Source organism: Diaphorina citri, unplaced genomic scaffold (genome assembly GCF_000475195.1).
Source record: "Diaphorina citri unplaced genomic scaffold, Diaci psyllid genome assembly version 1.1 scaffold31, whole genome shotgun sequence".
Lineage (NCBI taxonomy): Eukaryota > Metazoa > Arthropoda > Insecta > Hemiptera > Psyllidae > Diaphorina > Diaphorina citri.
Genome location: NW_007377469.1, coordinates 68,153 through 92,242, shown reverse-complemented (window position 1 = coordinate 92,242; position 24,090 = coordinate 68,153). Strand labels below are relative to the sequence as shown.

The following is a 24,090-nucleotide window of genomic DNA, read 5'->3' as shown; positions in this document are numbered from 1 at the left end:
TTTTCTTCTTCCTTAATGAACTTTAAAGTTGGCATGAAAAACCCACTGAGCATATTATAAAGTCAAATAACTCTGGGTAATTAGTAGATAATTAATACTGGAACTATTCGGTCTAGTTTAACAATATCTCGGGAACGGTATGAGCTAGAGACTTGAAATTTGGTATGTAGTTCACAAATGTGACAAGGATGCAACAGAAAACGTTGCGATAGGTGCTGCGCTTGGCGGTATTTTGACCACTTTTGGACGGATTTCGACCGTTTTTTGGCGGTTTTCACCTATACCGACTAAACGGTTAGAGATATGGTAAAATTCAGGGTAAAATAATACTCAAATAAGCATCATTCAATAGGATAAGGAAAGTCGTGTGATGTTCGCACCAGATTTTTTTTACATAAAGCTAAATCAAAATTTTGAAGGTGTACCTTCAAAATCAAGCCCCCCCAAAAATTTAGGCAAGAACCGCCTATGCATAACGCACCGAAGTCATCACAATTAAAAGTCAGGATTATTGATGCTTTTATTGAGGTCTTATTACCTGAGGCAGAAGTGACCTGTACAATCTAACCAGACAGGTTGTGAGAGGGTTAAATCATACAAAAGAACACAGAGGAATCCCAATTATGACTTCCACGTTTCCATTTTTAGCATTATTTCTGTTTGCTTTGTGTAAATACCCAGGTCGAATGAACATGATAAATAATTTTCCGACGAACAGAAAGAGCATAAATTTAACCCGATTTTTCTTATTTTTTTCCTTTTCTTCTTCTTCTTCTCCTTCTCCTTTTCTCTAATACTAGGTAAGCTGATGTACCTACGCACACAGGTAGGAAGTCTATGAATGTAATAATGTCTACATAGATTTCAATAATGTCTACATAGATTACAATAATGTCTACATAGATTTCAGTCACGTCTAAATAGCCTCTATTCGCACTATTACGCTCCAAAAGGTTCAATGGCTGTACATACCTATTACGCTCAGATATTTTCAAGGAGGGGACAAACATGATGTACTGTGCTTTTTATTTACTTCACATTCTTTTACATCCATGCCTATCTAGAACGGAAAAGTCTGGTTAGAAAATTTCCGCCCTGACCGGGATTCGAACCCAGCACCTCCAGGTTGAGAGTCAGTACTTTTGACCACTCGGCCACAGAGATGTGTTAGGTACAGTACTGTATACTTAAGTCATTTCTTTCAGGGATTGTAAGTTTGTTACTGAGTAAATAGACCATTCTGTGATTGATTTTTTTGAGAGCTAGAGTTGTCTAGGAACAAACAGTCGTAAAATGTTTGTTTAAATCAACTTTGCCAAATCCAAACAAATAAACTCGTTTCGTCGATCAATCCCATCTCACAATTAAAAAAACTCACCAGTCTTGGTTCCCGACTGCTGAGAATTTAGCAGAATGAAATAATATAAAATCTGCGCTCACATTATTCCGAACAATAGAGTTGAATCTCAAGTATTAGTAAAGCACCTTGTTTTGTTATGTACCTGTGAACATTGCAATGCTAATTAGGTTTTTTCTTGATCTTGGGCGGGTTAAGTAAGCTTCACACACAAAATTCTATCCAAGACTTACTTGTAGATGAAGGACTGTAATTATTTATTATGCATTACCTACTGCAAGATTAAACTTCATTCAGTAAACGAGAACCGTGAAAATGAAATATTTCTTCATCCGAGGAACTTCTTTGCTAAGTTACTTGGAGAATATAATTAAATTGTTTCTCGGTCATTATTTGAAATTGATTCAACAAATCTCTGAGTTCGAAGCAAAGTTAGCTTAACTTGATAATTATTTAGATGTCAAAAATGCCTCTCAAAAAATGTGAAATCAGCCAGCAGGGGCTTCACAACGTAGGGTACCCAATTATCGAAGGACCCTGACATTATGTAACGTCACAACGTCAGTGTTTGACTTTAAGATTGACCGTATTCCAAGTACCCATATTTTAGTTATTAGGTAATTGTATCAAATACACAATAAAATATTGAATTGGATTAACAATTAATTTTATTAATAAGTGAAATTCTTTCCATTTGTTTGTTACAGGCGCTGCACTTCTCCTTGGTCACATATCACACGTGAGTACTCGCATAAGAAAATTCATTAATTGAAAACTTTTATTTTACGTACTTAAAGTAAAATATTAGATAGGTATTATCGTTTTATTAGAAGTTCTCATCTTAAGACGATGAAAATTTTACACTTGATTTAATTAAAGTAATTGAATGTCAAGAGAAATTGGTTCTTATTTTTCAAGTTTTCTACTAAGTCATTGAACATTTTACTTAGTTCTCATCTCATTTTTCAGGCACAAGATGGATATCAGTACGACAAGCCCAGCCAGCCATTCCCAGGACCTAGTACAGGACGACCCCCCTCTGCCCAAGGTGATTATCCTTCAGGACCAGGATACAATTACAACAAACCAACCGGACCAGGATTTCCAAGCGGAACTCCAGGATTTCCCAGTGGAACACCAGGAACTGGAGGCTATCAGCCTGGTTTCCAATCTACAACAGCTAGACCTTTCCCAGGAACTGGAGGGTCCACTGGTTTCCCATCCGGTTATCCTTCACCAACACCTGGATTCCCTTCAACTTTCCCTTCAGCAACCCCGGGTTATCCAAGTGCAACCCCAGGATATCCAAGTGCAACCCCAGGATATCCAAGTGCAACCCCGGGATATCCAAGTGCAACACCTGGCTACCCCAGTGCAACCCCAGGTTATCCAAGTGCAACCCCAGGTTATCCTAGTGCAACACCAGGCTATCCAAGTGCAACCCCAGGCTATCCAAGTGCAACCCCAGGCTATCCAAGTGTAACACCTGGTTTTCCAAGTGCAACCCCAGGCTTCCCAAGTGCAACCCCTGGTTACCCAACTCCAGCACCTGGTTATCTAACTCCAACTCCTGGTTACCCAAGTGGTCCTGCAACAGGTGGCTACCCAAGTGGTCCCTCTGGTGGTGGTTTTCCATCAGGCCCCGCTGGTGGTCGTCCCTCTGGCTTCCCAACTGGACCCTCATCTGGACAGTTCCCATCAACTTCATTCCCAGGATATGGAGGATCTACTCCATCCCCAACTGGAAGACCACAGCCAGGATTTCCAGGAGGTGTACAGAGTGACTTCCCAACTGGCCCAGGATATGGAGGTCAACGACCTGGACAAGCCCCTAGTGGATTTGGAGGACAGCCTGGTGCCCAAAGACCCGGTGGTTATGGAGGTGGACAAGGGCCAAGTGCCTTCGGAGGTGGACAGGCCGGTGGACAAGGACCAAGTGCCTTTGGAGGTGGACAAGCAGGCGGTCAAGGGCCAAGTGCTTTCGGAGGTGGACAGGCCGGTGGACAAGTCCCTAGTGGTTTTGGAGGACAACCTGGTGGACAGAGACCCGGAGGCTTCGGAGGCGGACAAGCCGGTGGCCAGAGACCGGGTGGATATGGAGGTGGACAGGCCGGAGGACAAGGGCCAAGCAGTTTTGGAGGTGGACAAGCCGGTGGCCAAGGGCCAAGCAGTTTTGGAGGTGGACAGGCCGGAAGTATTGGACCTAGCACCTTTGGTGGTGGACAAGCTGGTAGCCAAGGACCAAGTAGTTTTGGTGGTGGACAAGCCGGAAGTATTGGACCAAGTACCTTTGGTGGTGGACAAGCTGGTAGCCAAGGACCAAGCAGTTTTGGAGGTGGACAGGCCGGTAGTATTGGACCTAGCACCTTTGGTGGTGGACAGGCCGGTGGACAAGGACCAAGCAGTTTTGGAGGTGGACAGGCCGGCAGTATTGGACCTAGCACCTTTGGTGGTGGACAGGCTGGTGGACAAGGACCAAGCAGTTTTGGAGGAGGACAAGCTGGCGGACAAGGGCCAAGTAGTTTCGGAGGTGGACAGGCAGGCGGACAAGGGCCAAGTGGTTTCGGTGGTGGACAGGCCGGAGGACAGGGACCAAGTGGTTTCGGAGGTCAACGTCCAGGTGGAGTATTCACTGGAGGAACCAACACTATTGATGATGGAGATGACGGAAGCTATCCAGGAGGAGATTACTCTGCTATCCCAGGTGAGCCAGATGTTGACTACCCAATCTATGCTTCCATTCCAGAAACCGGATTTTCATGTGCTAACCAGCAATATGATGGCTACTACGCAGACGTCGAAGCCAGATGTCAAGTGTTCCATATCTGCCATAGAGGCATCAAATATGATTTCCTTTGTCCCAATGGTACAATTTTCCATCAGCAATATTTTGTCTGTGTTTGGTGGAACCAGTTTGAATGTTCAACTGCTCCAAGCTTTTATGGATTAAATGCAAACATTTATGACTACACTAAGACAGGGCCAGCTCCTGGTTCGTATCAAGGACCATTAGCAAACTTCCCAGGCATGGGACCTGCGGGTCCTACTGCTTTATTCCCAGGACTTCCAGGGCCAGTTGGACCAACCGCCAACTTCCCAGGTCTTACAGGACCAGTTGGACCCACGGCTAATTTCCCAGGACAAACTGGACCTGTGGGACCAACTGCCAACTTCCCAGGCCTAACCGGTCCAGTAGGACCAACTGCCAACTTCCCAGGACTCACTGGTCCTAAAGGTCCGACCGCCAACTTCCCAGGTCTTACAGGACCAGTTGGACCCACGGCTAATTTCCCAGGACAAACTGGTCCTGTGGGACCAACTGCCAACTTCCCAGGTCTTACTGGACCTGTGGGACCTACCGCAAACTTCCCAGGAATCACAGGCCCCGTGGGACCTACTGCCAACTACCCAGGTCAAACCGGACCTGTGGGACCGACAGCCAACTACCCAGCAATTACTGGTCCAAAGGGACCAACCGCCAGTTTCCCAGGCCTGACCGGTCCAGTAGGACCAACTGCTAATTACCCAGGACAAACTGGACCTGTGGGACCAACTGCCAACTTCCCAGGTCTTACCGGTCCTGTAGGACCAACTGCCAACTACCCAGGACAAACTGGACCTGTGGGACCTACTGCCAACTACCCAGGAATCACTGGTCCAAAGGGACCTACCGCCAGTTTCCCAGGTATTACTGGTCCTGTAGGACCAACTGCCAACTACCCAGGTCAAACCGGACCTGTAGGACCAACAGCCAACTTCCCAGGAATCACAGGCCCCGTGGGACCAACTGCCAACTATCCAGGACAAACAGGTCCAGTAGGACCTACTGCTAACTACCCAGGAATTACTGGTCCAGTCGGGCCTACTGCTGGCTACCCAGGTCAAACAGGACCCACAGGACCAACTGCTGGTTATCCAGGTAGCACTGGACCAAGTGGACCATCTGGTTATCCAGGACAGACCGGACCTACGGGTTCAGGCAGTTTCCCTGGCTATGGAAGGCCAACAACTGGTTACCCTGGGCAACCAGGTAGCTATCCAGGTGCAGGCTATCCAGGACCTACTAGTACAACTGTAAATATCCCAGGTCAAACAAGACCAATTGGTTCTAGTCCAGGTTATCCTAGTTTTACAACACCTCAACCTCCAAGTCAGTCTGATTCAACTCAACCAAATAGAGAATATCTACCACCGTACAAAAAGTAAGTGTTACCCAAAATGAAAATTGTTAGAATTAGTTAGGTGCCGTTAAGATACCTACTAGGTAGTTACTTTTGATCAAACTAATTGCTGGATAATACCAATGTATTTGAAGATAGGCGCATACATTTGTGTATCTTTACTACTATGATTAATAGCACGAATTTTCGGGTCTCCAAAATTGTAAATACACCATCTTTAAAATGATCTTTTCCATCAAGAGTATGCTCTATCCTTTTCGGAAAATTTTCAAAGAATCCAAATAGGATTTCATCTGGCGTAGAAGAAATTAATCTAAACATGTACATTTATTTTGTATTTTTATACTCTAAATTCTCCGTAGATTAGTTTACGTTTTTTTTACCAAATATTTGTAGTTTATGAAAATGTGATTGTGACATTTTCCTTCTACCTAGTATCAGTATTCATTTCAACAATATTTATTTATTTGTCCAAGCAACAAATTTGTCAGAGATTTTCATTTTGAGGGTCATTATTATCATATTCTTATAATCACAAACCTGAACGTGTCAAAATACTGTGATGATATTGATTTGGATTAACTAGTTATTATCGGTATTCACTAGAAAAGACACAAAAAGAAAGGATCTATTCATGAATCAAAGTGCCTTGGGCACTTGTTACGAGTAGTGTCTTCACGTGAGTTATGTCTGGATTCAAATCTCTAACTGCACGCTTAGACCACGAGTGAGCTTTGTCCATAAAATTATAAGCAGAATCAAAGAGAATCAATAAAATTTAAATTGATGGCCCTAAGTATGGGTCGTCAAGGCAACACGAGCCGTCAAAGCAACACAGTATCTATAAATTTTACAAACAGTCTAGCTGGGGGACCTTAAATAGGGAATAGACCATTGAGCAGTGTCTTCCTGGAGGACTAAAATCAGGGAATACTGGAATATGGAAAGCCAACAAAACAAGGTCTCGTATATTTGATGGGTTAAAGAATAATACATACAGATAACAGTTCAGTAAAAAGACCTTGCTTAACTAGAAAAAAAAAAAAAAACTTTTGTTTACAAGATGACTGCTCAACACTTGATTTTCAAAAGTCCATACTTTCCTGGAACAGGCTACTGATCTTAGTCACCCTGTAGTTATAGTCACTCAAGGTCCGTTTGATAAAATAAGCCGAACTGAAATTTATTCCTTGCAGGACTGACTATAATAGCTATTGAAAGCTACCTAGCTTCTTTTTACCCGATTAATGTGATTATTTATGAGTTCAAATTAGCGTTCCTTGAATTTATCCTCACACATACGTAATCTTATGCCTGGACACGATCAGAACTATAAATCGCACAGTTTTCCCTGTTACGGTAAGCAATAGTCCACGAACGTCGATCGACGAGGTGAATTTAGTTTGTCGAGGCAGTGTGGACGGTTTCAGTCGACACCGATCGACGGCTGTCGACTATGTGTGGACACAGATTTACAAATCAGTTTTGCGTTCATATTATGTACAACTTTAACGTACAGAATAATAGCCAAAACTGGTTGGGTTTTGGAGCTCCTAGAAGTATTCACTTCGTTCGGTCAATTACTTACCAGTCAGGACATGCTTGGCAACATTGCTCCCAAACGCCAAAGCCACCAGGTTCTGGGACGAGCTAGGATCGTGCTCGTACGCCACTTTTAAGCCGCCTTCACTGGCGTACGTATTTACATTGATGAAATTCAAGCCATTGGATGTTCTGCCGCTGAGCAGGCCAATTTGGACTGGGGTCGTGAGGAACTGTTTGTTCTTCAATTCAGCGCCTAAAAGAGAATAGAATATACTTTGCTTATCCTGCTGGAATAAGACGGAATAATCCCTTTATCCTCACGGTCTAATCAAGGTATCATACCCATGGCTTTTTTTACAGTTTGATGGTAAGACAGAAAAAAACCTAAAAAAAAAAAGAAGAAGAATTTAACATGATGACATTGTTGAAGTACCTTATCTTGGTAAACATCGTTCAATTGAAGGAGTTATAACAGTGAATTAATCTGGTAAACAAAGCAGTCATAAGTAGCTACTTAAGAGACATGAGTTAGTAGGCAAGGTAGGGAAGATACTTATACACGTGTTTTAAGATAAGAGTTAGTGAGATTGGATAAAACAATTCTATAAAATAATAAAATAACAAGTTTATTATAGTAATAGTGAAATATTTAAGAAAAAAAAGAGAGAAGAGAGACAGGGTAGGAGGAAGCCATCCTTTCCGAGAACGAAGAACGAACTTTATCCGTTCAGGATAAAATCTGTCCCGGGCGGGAATCGAACCCACGACCTAGCGCTTACAAGGCAGACGCGCTAAGATGTCAATTGTTTATTAAACTTAGATCCATTTTTATTCTCACCAGATAGCTTGAATGACACCCCAGTACCTTTCTCTTTCGATAGAGTCACTTGGGATTCTTTATTACCTGTGATCACGAAAAATGTCAATGATCTAGATCTAAAACCTTTTATTGTGACTTTATTAAGTTTAAATTACTTCCTTTTCCCCCTTTCATAATAGTGAGCACTTAGATAGAAACCATTCTCAGAAAGTTACCTCACTCTGTTTTATTATTTATTTAATTCCATTACTTTTTCGTCGAATCTTCTAGTAATCTAAGTTCCTTTCGGTACAGTTCTTCGAAATTTCTTTATTGATCCGTGTTTAATTTAAAAGAAGGTGCCTACTTTTTTCTATATTTTTCTATTTATATTGAGAGCTTTTACTTTTTCCTTATGTTTGCCTAATACAATTAATTTTCTAACTATTCACGCATTTAGCTAAATATAAAACCATTAGACATCTTCATTACACTAATGTGCTCAGTGCTCACCCTTTTACTAAGAAATCTCCTTAGATAAGTAGTTAGATTAGTACTATGTTATGTTGTATGTGTGCTAGCTTCAATAATCGAAATCGTTCAACCAACTGAAAAAGAAATTCCGATACAAGTTATTTGCACTCAAAGCCAGGGGTTGATCTCCTGCCTTCTTCTATTTGGTTTATTGATCCGTGTTTAGTTTAAAAGAAGGTGCCTACTTTTTTCTATATTTTTCTATTTATATTGAGAGCGTTTACTTTTTCCTTATGTTTGCCTAATACAATTAATTTTCTAACTATTCACGTATTTAAATAAATATAAAACCATTAGACATCTTCATTACACTAATGTACTCAGTGCTCACCCTTTTACTAAGAAATCTCCTTAGATAAGTAGTTAGATTAGTACTATGTTATGTTGTATGTGTTCTAGCTTCAATAATCGAAATCGTTCAACCAGCTGAAAAAGAAATTCCGATACAAGTTATTTGCACTCAAAGCCAGGGGTTGATCTCCTGCCTTCTTCTATTTGGAGTCAAACTGTCAAACATCTTGATGGATGCCTCTAACTTTATGTCAAACATTTTAGTAAAAGTACTATGAAATTGATTAAAACTGTCCAACAGTCATACAAGATAATTTGTTTGGGAAATTCCATTACCTCTAATACTTCTGTACATATTCTGTCTTTTGACCTGGGAATCACTGCCCTCGGTGGAAATTTATAATCATCTGGGCACGTTCATACATTAAATCTTCAATTACGAAACGACATACAACGACATAATATGTACATACAGGTAAATTTTTTCACTCATTGAACGATGTCGAAGTTGACCCTAGTATGCACATAAAATTGTTTTAATTATATATTCGTTTATGTTGGCCAGAGCGATGAACTGCTCGGCGATTTCTACGGCCACCTGGGAAGTAGATTGACGAAAGTATGAAGATATGGCCGAAGTGGGGGTTTTCACCTACTTAGGTACATAAATTAATAAATGAAAAAAAAAAGACAAAAGCTGTTGTCGTATTTTCCTTTTAGAATTTTCGGTGGTAATGGTGAAAGTAGGGAAATGGTACAATGCCAGACAATGTTCCATTTCCCGATTCCCCACCATGGAAATTGTGAAAGGAAAATACGCGTTATGTTGAACAAGAATAAAGTAGAATTTTAATTTTGCCACTCTGCTCTGTGCGCAATGAGGCAGCATAGAGGTGATTTTTTACTCTTTGGGCGTAATGGCGAAACCACACTTGCTGCACCACACTTGCTGCTGCGGGCCACTTATATATTTTCAATGGTTGTCTTGAGGTAGTGCAATGTTATCCAAAGTTACTCTGATTCAAGGTAGTGTAATGTTATCCGAACTTACTCTGATTTGAGCTTCCTTTGTTGACGCTCCAAGATGGGGTGTGACGATAACTTTGGGGTGTTTGATAAGCTCGAATGTTTGTTCTGATTTTGGCGGTTCTTCACAAAACACATCAAGGGCAGCACCTCCACAATGACCGCACTGGAAAAAAAGAGAAATCAGCAAAATGATAATAAATTAAGGAGTGGGGGAAGAGCTCCGTCCCACCAAGTCAAGAAAGTTTGACAGCACTATTAGAGATAAGACATAGGTTTAGTAGGTCCTAGCCTACCTACATTATTCCTAACATGATTAAATTAAAATGAAAATACATATCAGCAAATTCCATAGCCGTGTGAATCAGGCCTGCATGCCGGAACGAAGGTCGCGCGTTCAATTCCCATCCGTGGGGTCAAAATTAAAAAAAAAAGGCTTTTTGCTCTTAAATAAAAATGAGTTATTATCGTTGTCTAAAAATATAATATCTAGATTGCCGGCTATGAAACATGAAAGGTTTTATTTCAAGATCGAATAGTTGAATCATCTGTTACCACTCCAGACAAGAAAAGAGAAAGAGTAAAAAGCACGATTTTGACCAATTATAAGATGTCAATGTTATTATCGTTGTCTAAAAATATAATATCTAGATTGCCGGCTATGAAACATGAAAGGTTTTATTTCAAGATCGAATAGTTGAATCATATATTATGTTACCACTCCAGACAAGAAAAGAGAAAGAGTAAAAAGCACGATTTTGACCAATTATAAGATGTCAAAACACCATCTTTAAAATGATCTTTTCCATCAAGAGTATGCTCTATCCTTTTCGGAAAATTTTCAAAGAATCCAAATAGGATTTCATCTGCCGTAGAAGAAATTAATCTAAACATGTACATTTATTTTGTATTTTTATACTCGAAATTCTCCGTAGATTAGTTAACGTTTTTTTTACCAAATATTTGTAGTTTATGAAAATGTGAATGTGACATTTTCCTTCTACCTAGTATCAGTATTCATTTCAACAATATTTATTTATTGGTCCAAGCAACAAATTTGTCAGAGATTTTCATTTTAAGGGTCATTATTATCATATTCTTATAATCACAAACCTGAACGTGTCAAAATACTGTGATGATATTGATTTGGATTAACTAGTTATTATCGTTGTCTAAAAATATAATATCTAGATTGCCGGCTATGAAACATGAAAGGTTTTATTTCAAGATCGAATAGTTGAATCATCTGTTACCACTCCAGACAAGAAAAGAGAAAGAGTAAAAAGCACGATTTTGACCAATTATAAGATGTCAATTGTTTATTAAACTTAGATCCATTTTTATTCTCACCAGATAGCTTGAATGACACCCCAGTACCTTTCTCTTTCGATAGAGTCACTTGGGATTCTTTATTACCTGTGATCACGAAAAATGTCAATGATCTAGATCTAAAACCTTTTATTGTGACTTTATTAAGTTTAAATTACTTCCTTTTCCCCCTTTCATAATAGTGAGCACTTAGATAGAAACCATTCTCAGAAAGTTACCTCACTCTGTTTTATTATTTATTTAATTCCATTACTTTTTCGTCGAATCTTCTAGTAATCTAAGTTCCTTTCGGTACAGTTCTTCGAAATTTCTTTATTGATCCGTGTTTAATTTAAAAGAAGGTGCCTACTTTTTTCTATATTTTTCTATTTATATTGAGAGCTTTTACTTTTTCCTTATGTTTGCCTAATACAATTAATTTTCTAACTATTCACGCATTTAGCTAAATATAAAACCATTAGACATCTTCATTACACTAATGTGCTCAGTGCTCACCCTTTTACTAAGAAATCTCCTTAGATAAGTAGTTAGATTAGTACTATGTTATGTTGTATGTGTGCTAGCTTCAATAATCGAAATCGTTCAACCAACTGAAAAAGAAATTCCGATACAAGTTATTTGCACTCAAAGCCAGGGGTTGATCTCCTGCCTTCTTCTATTTGGAGTCAAACTGTCAAACATCTTGATGGATGCCTCTAACTTTATGTCAAACATTTTAGTAAAAGTACTATGAAATTGATTAAAACTGTCCAACAGTCATACAAGATAATTTGTTTGGGAAATTCCATTACCTCTAATACTTCTGTACATATTCTGTCTTTTGACCTGGGAATCACTGCCCTCGGTGGAAATTTATAATCATCTGGGCACGTTCATACATTAAATCTTCAATTACGAAACGACATACAACGACATAATATGTACATACAGGTAAATTTTTTCACTCATTGAACGATGTCGAAGTTGACCCTAGTATGCACATAAAATTGTTTTAATTATATATTCGTTTATGTAGGTACCTACTCTTATTTATTAAGCATAAACCTAGTACTTCTATAGAGTCTCATATGATTTAACCTTTTTTATACTCGCAAGAAAGAAATTAAAAAGAAAAATTGGACATTAACCTAGTACTTCTATAGAGTCTCATATGATTTAACCTTTTTTATACTCGCAAGAAAGAAATTAAAAAGAAAAATTGGACATTTTTTTATTTTATTACAACTCATGTGTAGTCATTTATTTCTCCATTAGGACGTTTCTTCAATATAATTAAATTTCAAACTTAGTAGGTAGGTAAATAGATGTTTCTACGATATGTCTTGAAATTGATCGCCCTTTCGAACGTGTGATTTTCCTGCTTGGCCTAAACCGCGATATCATTTCTTTAACCCCTTACGCGAAGTTCACTTTTCATTGTCTTGGCTCTTTGGCTAACACAGGATTGTATATCTCTCACTTTCCATTTCAAGAAAGATGAGTTTCTATTGTTCTCTTCTTTGATGTTTTTCTCATATGGCTAACACAGGATTGTATATCTCTCACTTTCCATTTCAAGAAAGATGAGTTTCTATTGTTCTCTTCTTTGATGTTTTTCTCATATACCTAGTATAATAAATATAGGTATTATGTACATTAGGCCAAGGAAATAAACTTGGCTGCAGGCGGCTTCGATTGGAGAACTTCAGATGTAGTGATAGCGATCCAACTGTTTTGTCCTCTTGCGATTGCAAGATTGGAGAATGGAATGTTCTGCGCTGTTAGCTCATCTGAAAAAGAAAGAAGAAATGTTGGTTAAAATATGACACAAAACGGGCTTTTGCAAGTGTCTCGAGACAATGTTAATATTTCGTTTGCGCCCCAAAGGACCGAGATTTTGATTCATGGACTTCTCCTCTTTCTATTGGCTTGCTTTTGATAAATACCTAAATCTGTGAGGACAATATCTTTACATATTTCAGGGTCTTTAGTCTTCACATCTTATTTGATTCAAAACTGACCGCAAAAACTAATAATAACGCCAAACGTAGGTGGCAGAAAATACCTTTGGCAATAACCTCGCGTTTACCTTTCAATAAACCGTCTATTATCACCATCCTCATCTTCTTCTAACATGACTCGAGATATCAAGATTATTCTCAGGCAACTCGCGTAAACACATGTTTACGATTTGTAAACCATCTTTATGGAAACATTTTAACAATGTATTTGAAAGTATCAAGGATTTCAAACTTGTAAAGGACGTGACGGAATAACTATCATCATGAAAACGATTTTTAAGCCAGTTTCACAACCATTTCAGAGAATATCTTCAAGGGCAGACAGCCGTCCATATTGTGACAGGACTCCTGTTTTGTCCTCTTGCGATTGCAAGATTGGAGAATGGAATGTTCTGCGCTGTTAGCTCATCTGAAAAAGAAAGAAGAAATGTTGGTTCAAATATGACACAAAAACTGGCTTTTGCAAGTGTCTCGAGACAATGTTAATATTTCGTTTGTGCCCAAAGTACCTAGATTTTGATTCATGGACTTCCCCCCTTTCTATTGGCTTGCTTTTGATAAATACCTAAATCTGTGAGGACAATATCTCACAGATTTCAGGGTCTTTAGTCTTCACATCTTATTTGATTGAAAACTGACCGCAAAAACTAATAATAACACCAAACGTAGGTGGCAGAAAATACCTTTAGCAATAACCTCGCGTTTACCTTTCAATAAACCGTCTATTATCACCATCCTCATCTTCTTCTAACATGACTCGAGATATCAAGATTATTCTCAGGCAACTCGCGTAAACACATGTTTACGATTTGTAAACCATCTTTATGGAAACATTTTAACAATGTATTTGAAAGTATCAAGGATTTCAAACTTGTAAAGGACGTGACGGAATAACTATCATGAAAACGATTTTTAAGCCAATTTCACAACCATTTCAGAGAATATCTTCAAGGGTAGACTAGGACAGCCGTCCATATTGTGACAGGACTTATTCAAAATAGATTTCATATTATCACGAACACCTTCATTTTCAGTTATATTTTACTATTAGGTAATTTTGTAACTCATCTTTTTCAAATTGATTGTTTTATGACATTACCTAACTTGACAAACTGGATGCGGGCGCGGGTTGAATCCCTACCTAGGCATAAAATTTTATCCTTACACCTACATTTGATAATTTGATCTTGGAAATTCCCCTATTCATAAAGCTAATTTTTCATTTAAAAATCAATTTCTTCAATAGCTACGTTCGGATAACCAGTAAACTTAAAACGAACATATTAAGGACAGAAATGATTCATCATAAACTCATTTATAAGAATTCCACATTATACGATGTACTCCACCTGAATTTACGTTTCTCAAGACGCTAGTTTCACACAGTAAATTAATTAAGATCGCTTTGACCTTTAGGTGCTAGTCAACTAGTGCAAGATTATCAAGTACTTGCCGAATCTCTTCTACATGTGTAGTTCTAAAGAATAATGGAATTTCGGTGAGAACAAAAAGAGTAGATAAATATTATGCCATGAGGTTTCAATGATTTCTGTTTCTCACATCAACGGTACTAATCAAGTTGTTTTGTGGTTGAAATTTTTTTTATTATTCCGCTATCTAATCTCAAACGAAGCACCCATGTTGAATTTTACGTTATCCTACACACATTTGGTAACTGTTGAAGATGTAACATTTGTGATGTCTAAAGTGTGATACAAAATAGAATTACACAAAATTATCCAAACTATACTTATGAAAAAGGTCAACCACAAGTGCCTACTCTATCCAATCCATACTACTACCTACATCCAAGCCAGAAAAGGTGTCTCTAAAATTTAGCACAGCACATTGTGAAGGTCAACCACAAGTGCCTACTCTATCCAATCCATACTACTACCTACATCCAAGCCAGAAAAGGTGTCTCTAAAATTTAGCACAGCATTTACCTCTGCTTAATACCTACAATTAATTTTTAAAATAGTGAAAATTTTCAACTAATCTTAACCGAAGCCGTTTCGGTAAACTTGATTAACTACTTGCGATTACCTATACCTACCCTAAAGAAAAAGGGCCTTTACTTCAATGAACAGTGACTAGTGGTTAAATTGTTAATCAAGGATGGGTAATTTCTGATGCCATACTCTTCCTCTTTTTCCATTTCCTCTTCCACTTTCCTCCATTGTTTCCTCTTACTTACTTATGATAGAAGCAAGGTCCTGGCTCTGCTCCAGCTTGTGCAGTAACAACTGTTCGCTCAAAATAACTCCTGATGGTTCGAATTGGCCGTGAAGGACTTCAAGAACCCCGCGAATATCACATAAAATACAGTAACGGGGCCGTGGAGCATTCAAAATTTAAATAAAAAGCTCGCGTAAAAAAAAAGTTTGGGAACCGCTGTACTAAAGGATAGTAGATATCTTTAATAATAATGGACTCTTGAGTGGGATAACCACTAGGCGAGGTTAACGCCGGAGTCGTTCTCTACCACCTAACCCTTAAGGTGTGTCCACACAGAACCGACCACGTCGATGGATGGTTGATTGACGACGTGAAGAGGTGATTCTATGTTGTCGAGGCAGTGTGGACGGTTCAATCGACGTCGATCGACGGGGTCGACTATGTGTGGGCACACCTTTAGAGCTCCATTATTAGAGGCAAATTCTCAAATCTTCTTCTCCTTTTTCTTCGCCTTTACCCGTTTACAGACGAGGTCGGCGTTTTTCGTCAGCCTCTCAATCGGCCCTCAAGTTCTCAAATAAATGAGGACAAAATTCCATGCCTCGGCTGGAATGGTTCGAACTGAGCGTCGTCAATAGCTAGCAGATGGGGTGAGCCATTCCTAACAGTACCTGGGAACAAAAAGGGGTTAATTTTATTTGCTTTGGACGAAATAAGGAAAAATAATAATTGCTACATAACCGTCATAGAAAGTAAATAATAAAGGGGGAAAAGAATAGTTGAGTAAGACTGATTGAAATCAAATCAAATATTTATTTTTTATTTGGTGCACATCAATATCAAAACTGTTATACACAGGTCAATTACAATTAAAAAAATACAATTACAAAATACAAAAAGAGAACATCTTTGACACACACGTACACTAAAATAGAAAACTGGTTTCCGATTGAATGGTAGATTGATGAACTATAGAAATAAAATTTTCATCAAAACACCATTAAAAAAAGTTTCAACAAACAATCCCAAAACGATAATAGACTGTGAAACGCTGAACGATGTTTAGTTTAGCAGCATCTTCCACACTGACCATCGGGTCGAATCCAATCACCTGGAAAGAAAAGACCTTCCTGTTAGCATCAAAGATTCCTTTCTTCTTCTTCTTCTTCTTCTTCTTCTTCTTCTTCTTCTTCTTCTTCTTCTTCTTCTTCTTTTTAAGTAGAAAAGTTTAATGGCAACTTCACAAGGGAAACACATACCTACTTGTACAAATACAAAGTAAGGAAAATATGCAATAAAAAATATGAAATACGAGTAAATGTCTCTACAGCATTACAATTAAAATGTCTTAATATGGTAAGTACTATCTGTAGATGATATAGCAAGTAATGTTTATCTGTAAGTAATAGATATATACTTTTAATATCTGCAGGGGTTAAGATTTGAAGAGACTTTTCAATTCTAAATAAGCAATTAAAACGTTGAACAAGGTATGCAATTAGGTAGTTACTATGTATTAGTACTACCTGCAATATTAAGTTTATTACATTTCATATGCAATAAAAAATATGAAATACGAGTAAATGTCTCTACAGCATTACAATTAAAATGTCTTAATATGGTAAGTACTATCTGTAGATAATATAGCAAGTAATGTTTATCTGTAAGTAATAGGTACTTTTAATATCTGCAGGGGTTAAGATTTGAAGAGACTTTTCAATTCTAAATAAGCAATTAAAACGTTGAACAAAGTATGCAATTAGGTAGTTACTATGTATTAGTACTACCTGCAATATTAAGTTTATTTCATTTCCCCTGAGGATGATGGAACACAAAAGTTATCATTTACCTCAATCTAGCTCGATATTGTATAATTTTAATTAATAATAGACATTTAACAAGAGTAAAGTACCACCGTCATTGTCAGTAAAGAAATTTCCAAACTACTGAAGTTAATCTGTGAACATGCAACGTAACTTACCACTTAATGAGGATTCCATAGGCAGAAACCAGAAACCGATTAAGTTTGAAATTTACGTGTTTAAAGTAGGTATTGTGTGTTTAATGGTGGATCATTTGAAGGAACCTTTAACAAGTACTGATGAACCCGCATAAAAGTTGTATAAAGAGAAGAACATCATCATTGTTTATATCGTTTACAATAATGGTACAACTAAACCTAAATCTACCAACCATATCTAGATACATACTTCTAACTATCTTAAACATAAAAATCTTCTCTTTGAGCATGCAAAACAAATTAACATTTTGCTCGATTCCAAACAATCTTTGCTTGCAAAATGTATAAAAAATTGCCATCATTTTTCAACCTTTATAATCCAGGCACCTGTAGCCTATTCCACGAAAGTATGGAATAAAAGTTACAAGTGTAAAAGTGATCATAATAATAATTTACATAAGGAACTCTTTGAGCATGCAAAACAAATTAACATTTTGCTCGATTCCAAACAATCTTTGCTTGCAAAATGTATAAAAAATTGCCATCATTTTTAAACCTTTAAAATCCAGGCACCTGTAGCCTATTCCACGAAAGTATGAAATAAAAGTTACAAGTGTAAAAGTGATAATAATAATAATAATTTAAAGGGCCTTTACTTCAATGAACAGTGACTAGTGGTTAAATTGTTAATCAAGGATGGGTAATTTCTGATGCCATACTCTTCCTCTTTTTAATTAGACGCGCTACCTTCCAAGCTAACTGGCGGAGAAACTCTTTGCTTTACAGATGAAATTTTGTAATGAAACAATAATAATTGACAATGAAGACGCGCTACCTTCCAAGCTAACTGGCGGAGAAACTCTTTGCTTTACAGATGAAATTTTGTAATGAAACAATAATAATTGACAATGACACTGTCAATAATGACATTGACCTTGACAATAATGTCAACTCTTACCTTGCGTGACCAGACTGAATGCTGTCGAACTGAATGTCGAAGTCTGCAACAACTGACTGGATATTTTGCCCAAGGATCTGGCTAACGATATCCAACTAGTGTTCTCTGGATTTCTGGAGGCAGCTAGGGCAGGAGCGTTGAGCACACCCTGTATGGAAGTGTATTGGGGATTCGTGTTGGCCAGAGCGATGAACTGCTCGGCGATTTCTACGGCCACCTGGGAAGTAGATTGACGAAAGTATGAAGATATGGCCGAAGTGGGGTTTTCACCTACTTAGGTACATAAATTAATAAATAAAAAAAAAAGACAAAAGCTGTTGTCGTATTTTCCTTTTAGAATTTTCGGTGGTAATGGTGAAAGTAGGGAAATAGTACAATGCCAGACAATGTTCCATTTCCCAATTCCCCACCATGGAAATTGCGAAAGGAAAATGCGCGTTATGTTGAACAAGAATAAAGTAGTATTTTATTTTGCCCCTCTGCTCTGTGCGCAATGATGAGGCAGCACAGAGGTGATTTTTTACTCTTTGGGCGTAATGGCGAAACCACACTTGCTGCCACGGGCCACTTAGGTATGTATTTTCAATGGTTGTCTTGAGGTAGTGCAATGTTATCCAAAGTTACTCTCATTTTGTCTTGAGGTAGTGCAATGTTATCCAAAGTTACTCTGATTCAAGGTAGTGTAATGTTATCCGAACTTACTCTGATTTGAGCTTCCTTTGTTGACGCTCCAAGATGGGGTGTGACGATAACTTTGGGGTGTTTGATAAGCTCGAATGTTTGTTCTGATTTTGGCGGTTCTTCACAAAACACATCAAGGGCAGCACCTCCACAATGACCACACTGGAAAAAGAGAGAAATCAGCAAAATGATAATAAATTAAGGAGTGGGGTAGAGCTCCGTCCCACCAAGTCAAGAAAGTTTGACAGCACTATTAGAGATAAGACATAGGTTTAGTAGGTCCTAGCCTACGCCTACTTACATTAGTCCTAACATGATTAAATTAAAATGAAAATACATATCAGCAAATTCCATAGCCGTGTGAATCAGGCCTGTCCGGAACGATGGTCCCGGTTTCAATTCCCATCCGTTGGGTCAAAATTTAAAAAAAAAGGCTTTTTGCTCTTAAATAAAAATGAAAAAAAAAAAGATGTTTGAACTTAATCTTACAAATGACTTTCCTCTGACAGTTTTTTTGTGGCACTTCTGAGATTCGAACCCCTACACTACTCGGTCTGCAGACTTACCTTCAAACTGTCTAGCAGGGCGTTTTCATCTACAATGCCTCCTCTAGCAACATTAACTACTCGCACACCCTTCTTACACTTCTTTAGTACTTCGGCATTGATTAAATCTGCGAACAAAAGGTCATTTTCTAGTTATTACAGTCGTTATGATAAAATTACTAATTACAATTAACCATTAATTCATAGAGTGGTAAAAATATGTACTAAGGCAGTGATTCCCAAACTGGGGTCCACGGCCCTCGAGTTGGCCGTGAAGAACCCCGCGAAGATCACATAAAATACAGTAACGGGGCCGTGGAGCATTCAAAATTTAAATAAAAAGCTCGCGTAGAAAAAAAAGTTTGGGAACCGCTGTACTAAAGGATAGTAGATATCTTTAATAATAATGGACTCTTGAGTTGAAGATAACCACTAGGCGAGGTTAACGCCGGAGTCGTTCTCTACCACCTAATTCTCAAATCTTCTTCTCCTTTTTCTTCGCCTTTACCCGTTTACAGACGGCGTCAGCCTCTCAATCAGCCCTCAACTTCTCGAATAAATGAGGACAAAATTCCATGCCTCGGCTGGGATCGAACCCACGCTCTCCTGACTCACTTTTAGTTTGAGGAATGAGGGGTGTGTGCACTGTGATGTAGTCGGCAAGCGGCCAAATGTCCTCCAAACCAAGACTGGCGATGTTTAGTTTAGCAGCATCTTCCACACTGACCATCGGGTCGAATCCAATCACCTGGAAAGAAAAGACCTTCCTGTTAGCATCAAATATTCCTTTCTTCTTCTTCCTCCTCCTCCTCCTCCTCTTCTTCTTCTTCTTTTTAAGTAGAAAAGTTTAATGGCAACTTCACAAGGAAAACACATACCATGGTTCGAACTGAGCGTCGTCAATAGCTAGCAGATGGGGTGAGCCATTCCTAACAGTACCTGGGAACAAAAAGGGGTTAATTTTATTAGCTTTGAAAGAAATGGGGTGGAAAGAATTACTTACTACATATAGCCGTCATAGTAATTAAAGCACATAGTAAGGAGGAAAAGAATAGTAAAGTAAGACTGATTTAAAAAGAAAAAAATCTTTGACACACACGCACACCAAATTGGAAAACTGGTTTTCCATTAAACGGTAGATTGATGAACTAAGAATGAAATTTTCATCAAAATACCATTAAAAAAAAAAAAAAAATCAACATTAACAAGCCCAAAACTAAGGGCCCAAGAGATTGCGAAACACTAAGGCTGTCAGTTAATTCAGGTAGGCAATTAAGCCTGTTTAATTCGCTGATTTCAGTTTGTATAATAGAATGCCTAGGTCATCTATAAAAAATAACTTTAATGTCCGTCTCGTCGAAAAATTGTTGAAAACTTAAGCTTATCAATATTTTAGAACGTCCATAACGTAACGTACAACTAACGAGAACAAAAAAATCTTGACCTTTAAAAAAATCTATGAAAGCAATTAACTAAACTATAATCTTTTTGTATTTTAATGATGAACATGAGTTCAATATTATTTTTCTCAATAAAGCATGAGCCATGAGAGTATTCTTTTATCTTCAATTATTTTATGTTGAAGCGAGTAATTTTTATTGTAAAACTGAACATTCACTTACGGAGATGAGAAATGACATGAGCTTTTATAATAGAATTCATATCTGCTGTATCATATTGTGAATTGAACGGATGAATCCTCAATAGACACCATTAACTATTCTGTTACAGGGTTAGCAGGTTACCTGGGTGATCCATGAAAGGATGTTCATAAATTCAAATGCGGGATTGGGGTGAAAGGTGTCCTATGGTTGAGAGCACATCGTGCGTTTTACTTTCTGATTCTGACAGTGACATACTAACACTTAATGAGGATTCCATAGGCAGAAACCAGAAACCGATTAAGTTTGAAATTTACGTGTTTAAAGTAGGTATTGTGTGTTTAATGGTGCATCATTTGAAGGAACCTTTAACAAGTACTGATGAACCCGCATAAAAGTTGTATAAAGAGAAGATCTGAAAATAACGATCCGGTCTTGAAAATTACGGTTCGAAGGCTCCTTTGGAAATGGAGAACTTTTAGAAATTACGGGCCTCAAAATTACGGTCCGGAAGCAGTACTTTTGGACCAACGAGTCTGAAAATTACAGGTATGAATCTCACGGGAATTACTAGTAAGCAGGGCCCCCTATCCCCCCCCTTAAATACGGCCCTGCTGGTTGGACTTAAATTAGGCGCTTACCTTCATGCCAAATGCTTGCATTCTGAGGGCAACTTCCCGGCCAATTCTGCCGAGACCAAGAACTGCCAGAGTTTTGCCATACAGCTCTGTACCTGTGTATAGTTTTCTGTCCCATTTGCCTTCTTTCAACGATTGGCAACCTTGTGGTACGTTCCTGTTGAGGAAAGGAAGGAGGTTAGTCAACAGGTGGGTAGAAGTTAACCCAGACCGGGACCATAATCCTGGTTTAAACTTGGTTTAGTTTTAACTCTAGGGGAATCCATTATCCGGGTTTAGAGGGAGCCATAATTCGGCTTTACATTTGGGTTAAATTTTACTTTAGAATTAGGCAATCTGATAGGCTGAAACATTTGAAATCAAGGAATCAGATTGTTTAAACCAAGAGATAAATTCAAGCTAAGTTTAAACTCACCGTCGTATGTATGAAAGCTAAAGCTAAACTTTAGTCTAACTTGAGATGAAAAATGTTGCCAATTTCATGTCATTTCTTGAAATAACTGGCTAGATTTCATGAAATTTGGCAATATTTTCATTTCAAGTTAAACTAAAGTTTATCTTTAGACTTCATACATACGACGGTCAGACTGTGGTTCCGGCCATTAAAAATCCATTTTCTATCATCGCCTTCTGTACCACATTTGAGTTGATTTAACCATTTTAGTTTCGTTAAATTCAAACACAAGTCTTGAAATGTCAAAAATATTAGCTACAGTATAACTTACTGTAACATTTTTCTACGGTCCGGAAGCAGTACTTTTGGACCAACGAGTCTGAAAATTACAGGTATGAATCTCACGGGAATTACTAGTAAGCAGGGCCCCCTATCCCCCCCCTTAAATACGGCCCTGCTGGTTGGACTTAAATTAGGCGCTTACCTTCATGCCAAATGCTTGCATTCTGAGGGCAACTTCCCGGCCAATTCTGCCGAGACCAAGAACTGCCAGAGTTTTGCCATACAGCTCTGTACCTGTGTATAGTTTTCTGTCCCATTTGCCTTCTTTCAACGATTGGCAACCTTGTGGTACGTTCCTGTTGAGGAAAGGAAGGAAAAAAAAAAAAAAAAAAAAAAAAAAAAGGACCTCATTATTCTTGGGATCTATTTATCTAATCTAAAACAGAGACACTATGGAAAAGGATGAGGCAGGTCATGTCTTATACATTAATTTCATTATTGTTCCACGTACTTCTTAGAGATAAACGGTAGGGTAGGTACCTACAGATGTCAAAAAATAAAATGGGAAAAAAAGGAAAAGATAGCTCCAAAACATCGACCCTGTCTGAGAAAGAAAATGCGAAGAAAAATATTCGACTTAATCCATTGAGATTATTATGAATAATGAAAATTCATCCATCAAGATAGAGAGATAATATCAGGCGATAATCCCAAAGTCTAGGACACCTGATGGGGAAAGAGGAATCCCTCGGGATAAAAGAAAATGCTATCAGATAATTTCATAGTAAAGAACTGAAGACAGACAGGCTGTTGTCACACGAGTTGTAAAAAATGCTGTACATACCTATTACGCTCAGATATTTTCAAGGAGGGGACAAACATGATGTACTGTGCTTTTTATTTACTTCACATTCTTTTACATACATGCCTATCCAAGAACGGAAGAGTCTGGTTAGAAAATTTCCGCCCTGGCCGGGATTCAAACCCAGCACCTTCAGGTTGAGAGTCCGTGCTCTTGACCACTCGGCCATAGAGATGTCTTAGGTACAGTACTGTATACTTAAGTCATTTCTTTCAGGGATTGTAAGTTTGTTACTGAGTAAATAGACCATTCTGTGGTTGATTTTTTTGAGAGCTAGAGTAAGTTGTCTAGGAACAAACAGTCGTAAAATGTTTGTTTAAATCAACTTTGCCAAATCCAAACAAATAAACTCGTTTCGTCGATCAATCCCATCTCACAATTAAGAACTCACCAGTCTTGGTTCCCGACTGCTGAGAATTTAGCAGAATGGAATAATATAAAATCTGCGCTCACATTATTCCAAACAATAGAGTTGAATCTCAAGTATTAGTAAAGCACCTTGTTTTGTTATGTACCTGTGAACATTGCAATGCTAATTAGGTTTTTTCTTGATCTTGGGCGGGTTAAGTAAGCTTCACACACAAAATTCTATCCAAGACTTACTTGTAGATGAAGGACTGTAATTATTTATTATGCATTACCTACTGCAAGATTAAACTTCATTCAGTAAACGAGAACCGTGAAAATGAAATATTTCTTCATCCGAGGAACTTCTTTGCTAAGTTACTTGGAGAATATAATTAAATTGTTTCTCGGTCATTATTTGAAATTGATTCAACAAATCTCTGAGTTCGAAGCAAAGTTAGCTTAACTTGATAATTATTTAGATGTCAAAAATGCCTCTCAAATAATGTGAAATCAGCCAGCAGTGGCTTCACAACCTAGGGTACCCAATTATCGAAGGACCCTGACATTATGTAACGTCTTAA

At 38.1% G+C, this 24,090-nt stretch overlaps 2 protein-coding genes across 2 annotated transcripts in view; one reads left to right on the top strand and one right to left on the bottom strand.

Annotated features, from left to right (window-relative positions):
• The first annotated feature begins 1,823 nt into the window (after window positions 1-1,823).
• LOC103511291 (collagen alpha-2(I) chain-like) lies at window positions 1,824-6,122 on the top strand. The gene is made up of 2 exons (XM_026825055.1): window positions 1,824-1,868; window positions 2,327-6,122. Exons 1-2 carry the CDS (start codon window positions 1,824-1,826, stop codon window positions 5,561-5,563), a joined length of 3,282 nt encoding a protein of 1,093 aa, XP_026680856.1. The 3' UTR covers window positions 5,564-6,122.
• Window positions 6,123-6,929: 807 nt separating this feature from the next.
• Window positions 6,930-24,090, bottom strand: part of LOC103511281 (D-3-phosphoglycerate dehydrogenase) — a gene marked incomplete at its 5' end in the record, with an annotated part of 29,192 nt that continues 12,031 nt past the window's right edge. Inside the window, 5 exons of the mRNA XM_026825047.1 lie at window positions 6,930-7,336; window positions 18,159-18,375; window positions 18,861-19,001; window positions 19,406-19,512; window positions 20,000-20,132. Of these exons, the coding sequence (XP_026680848.1) occupies window positions 7,119-7,336; window positions 18,159-18,375; window positions 18,861-19,001; window positions 19,406-19,512; window positions 20,000-20,132 (816 nt within the window). The remainder of the gene's footprint in view (window positions 7,337-18,158; window positions 18,376-18,860; window positions 19,002-19,405; window positions 19,513-19,999; window positions 20,133-24,090) is intronic.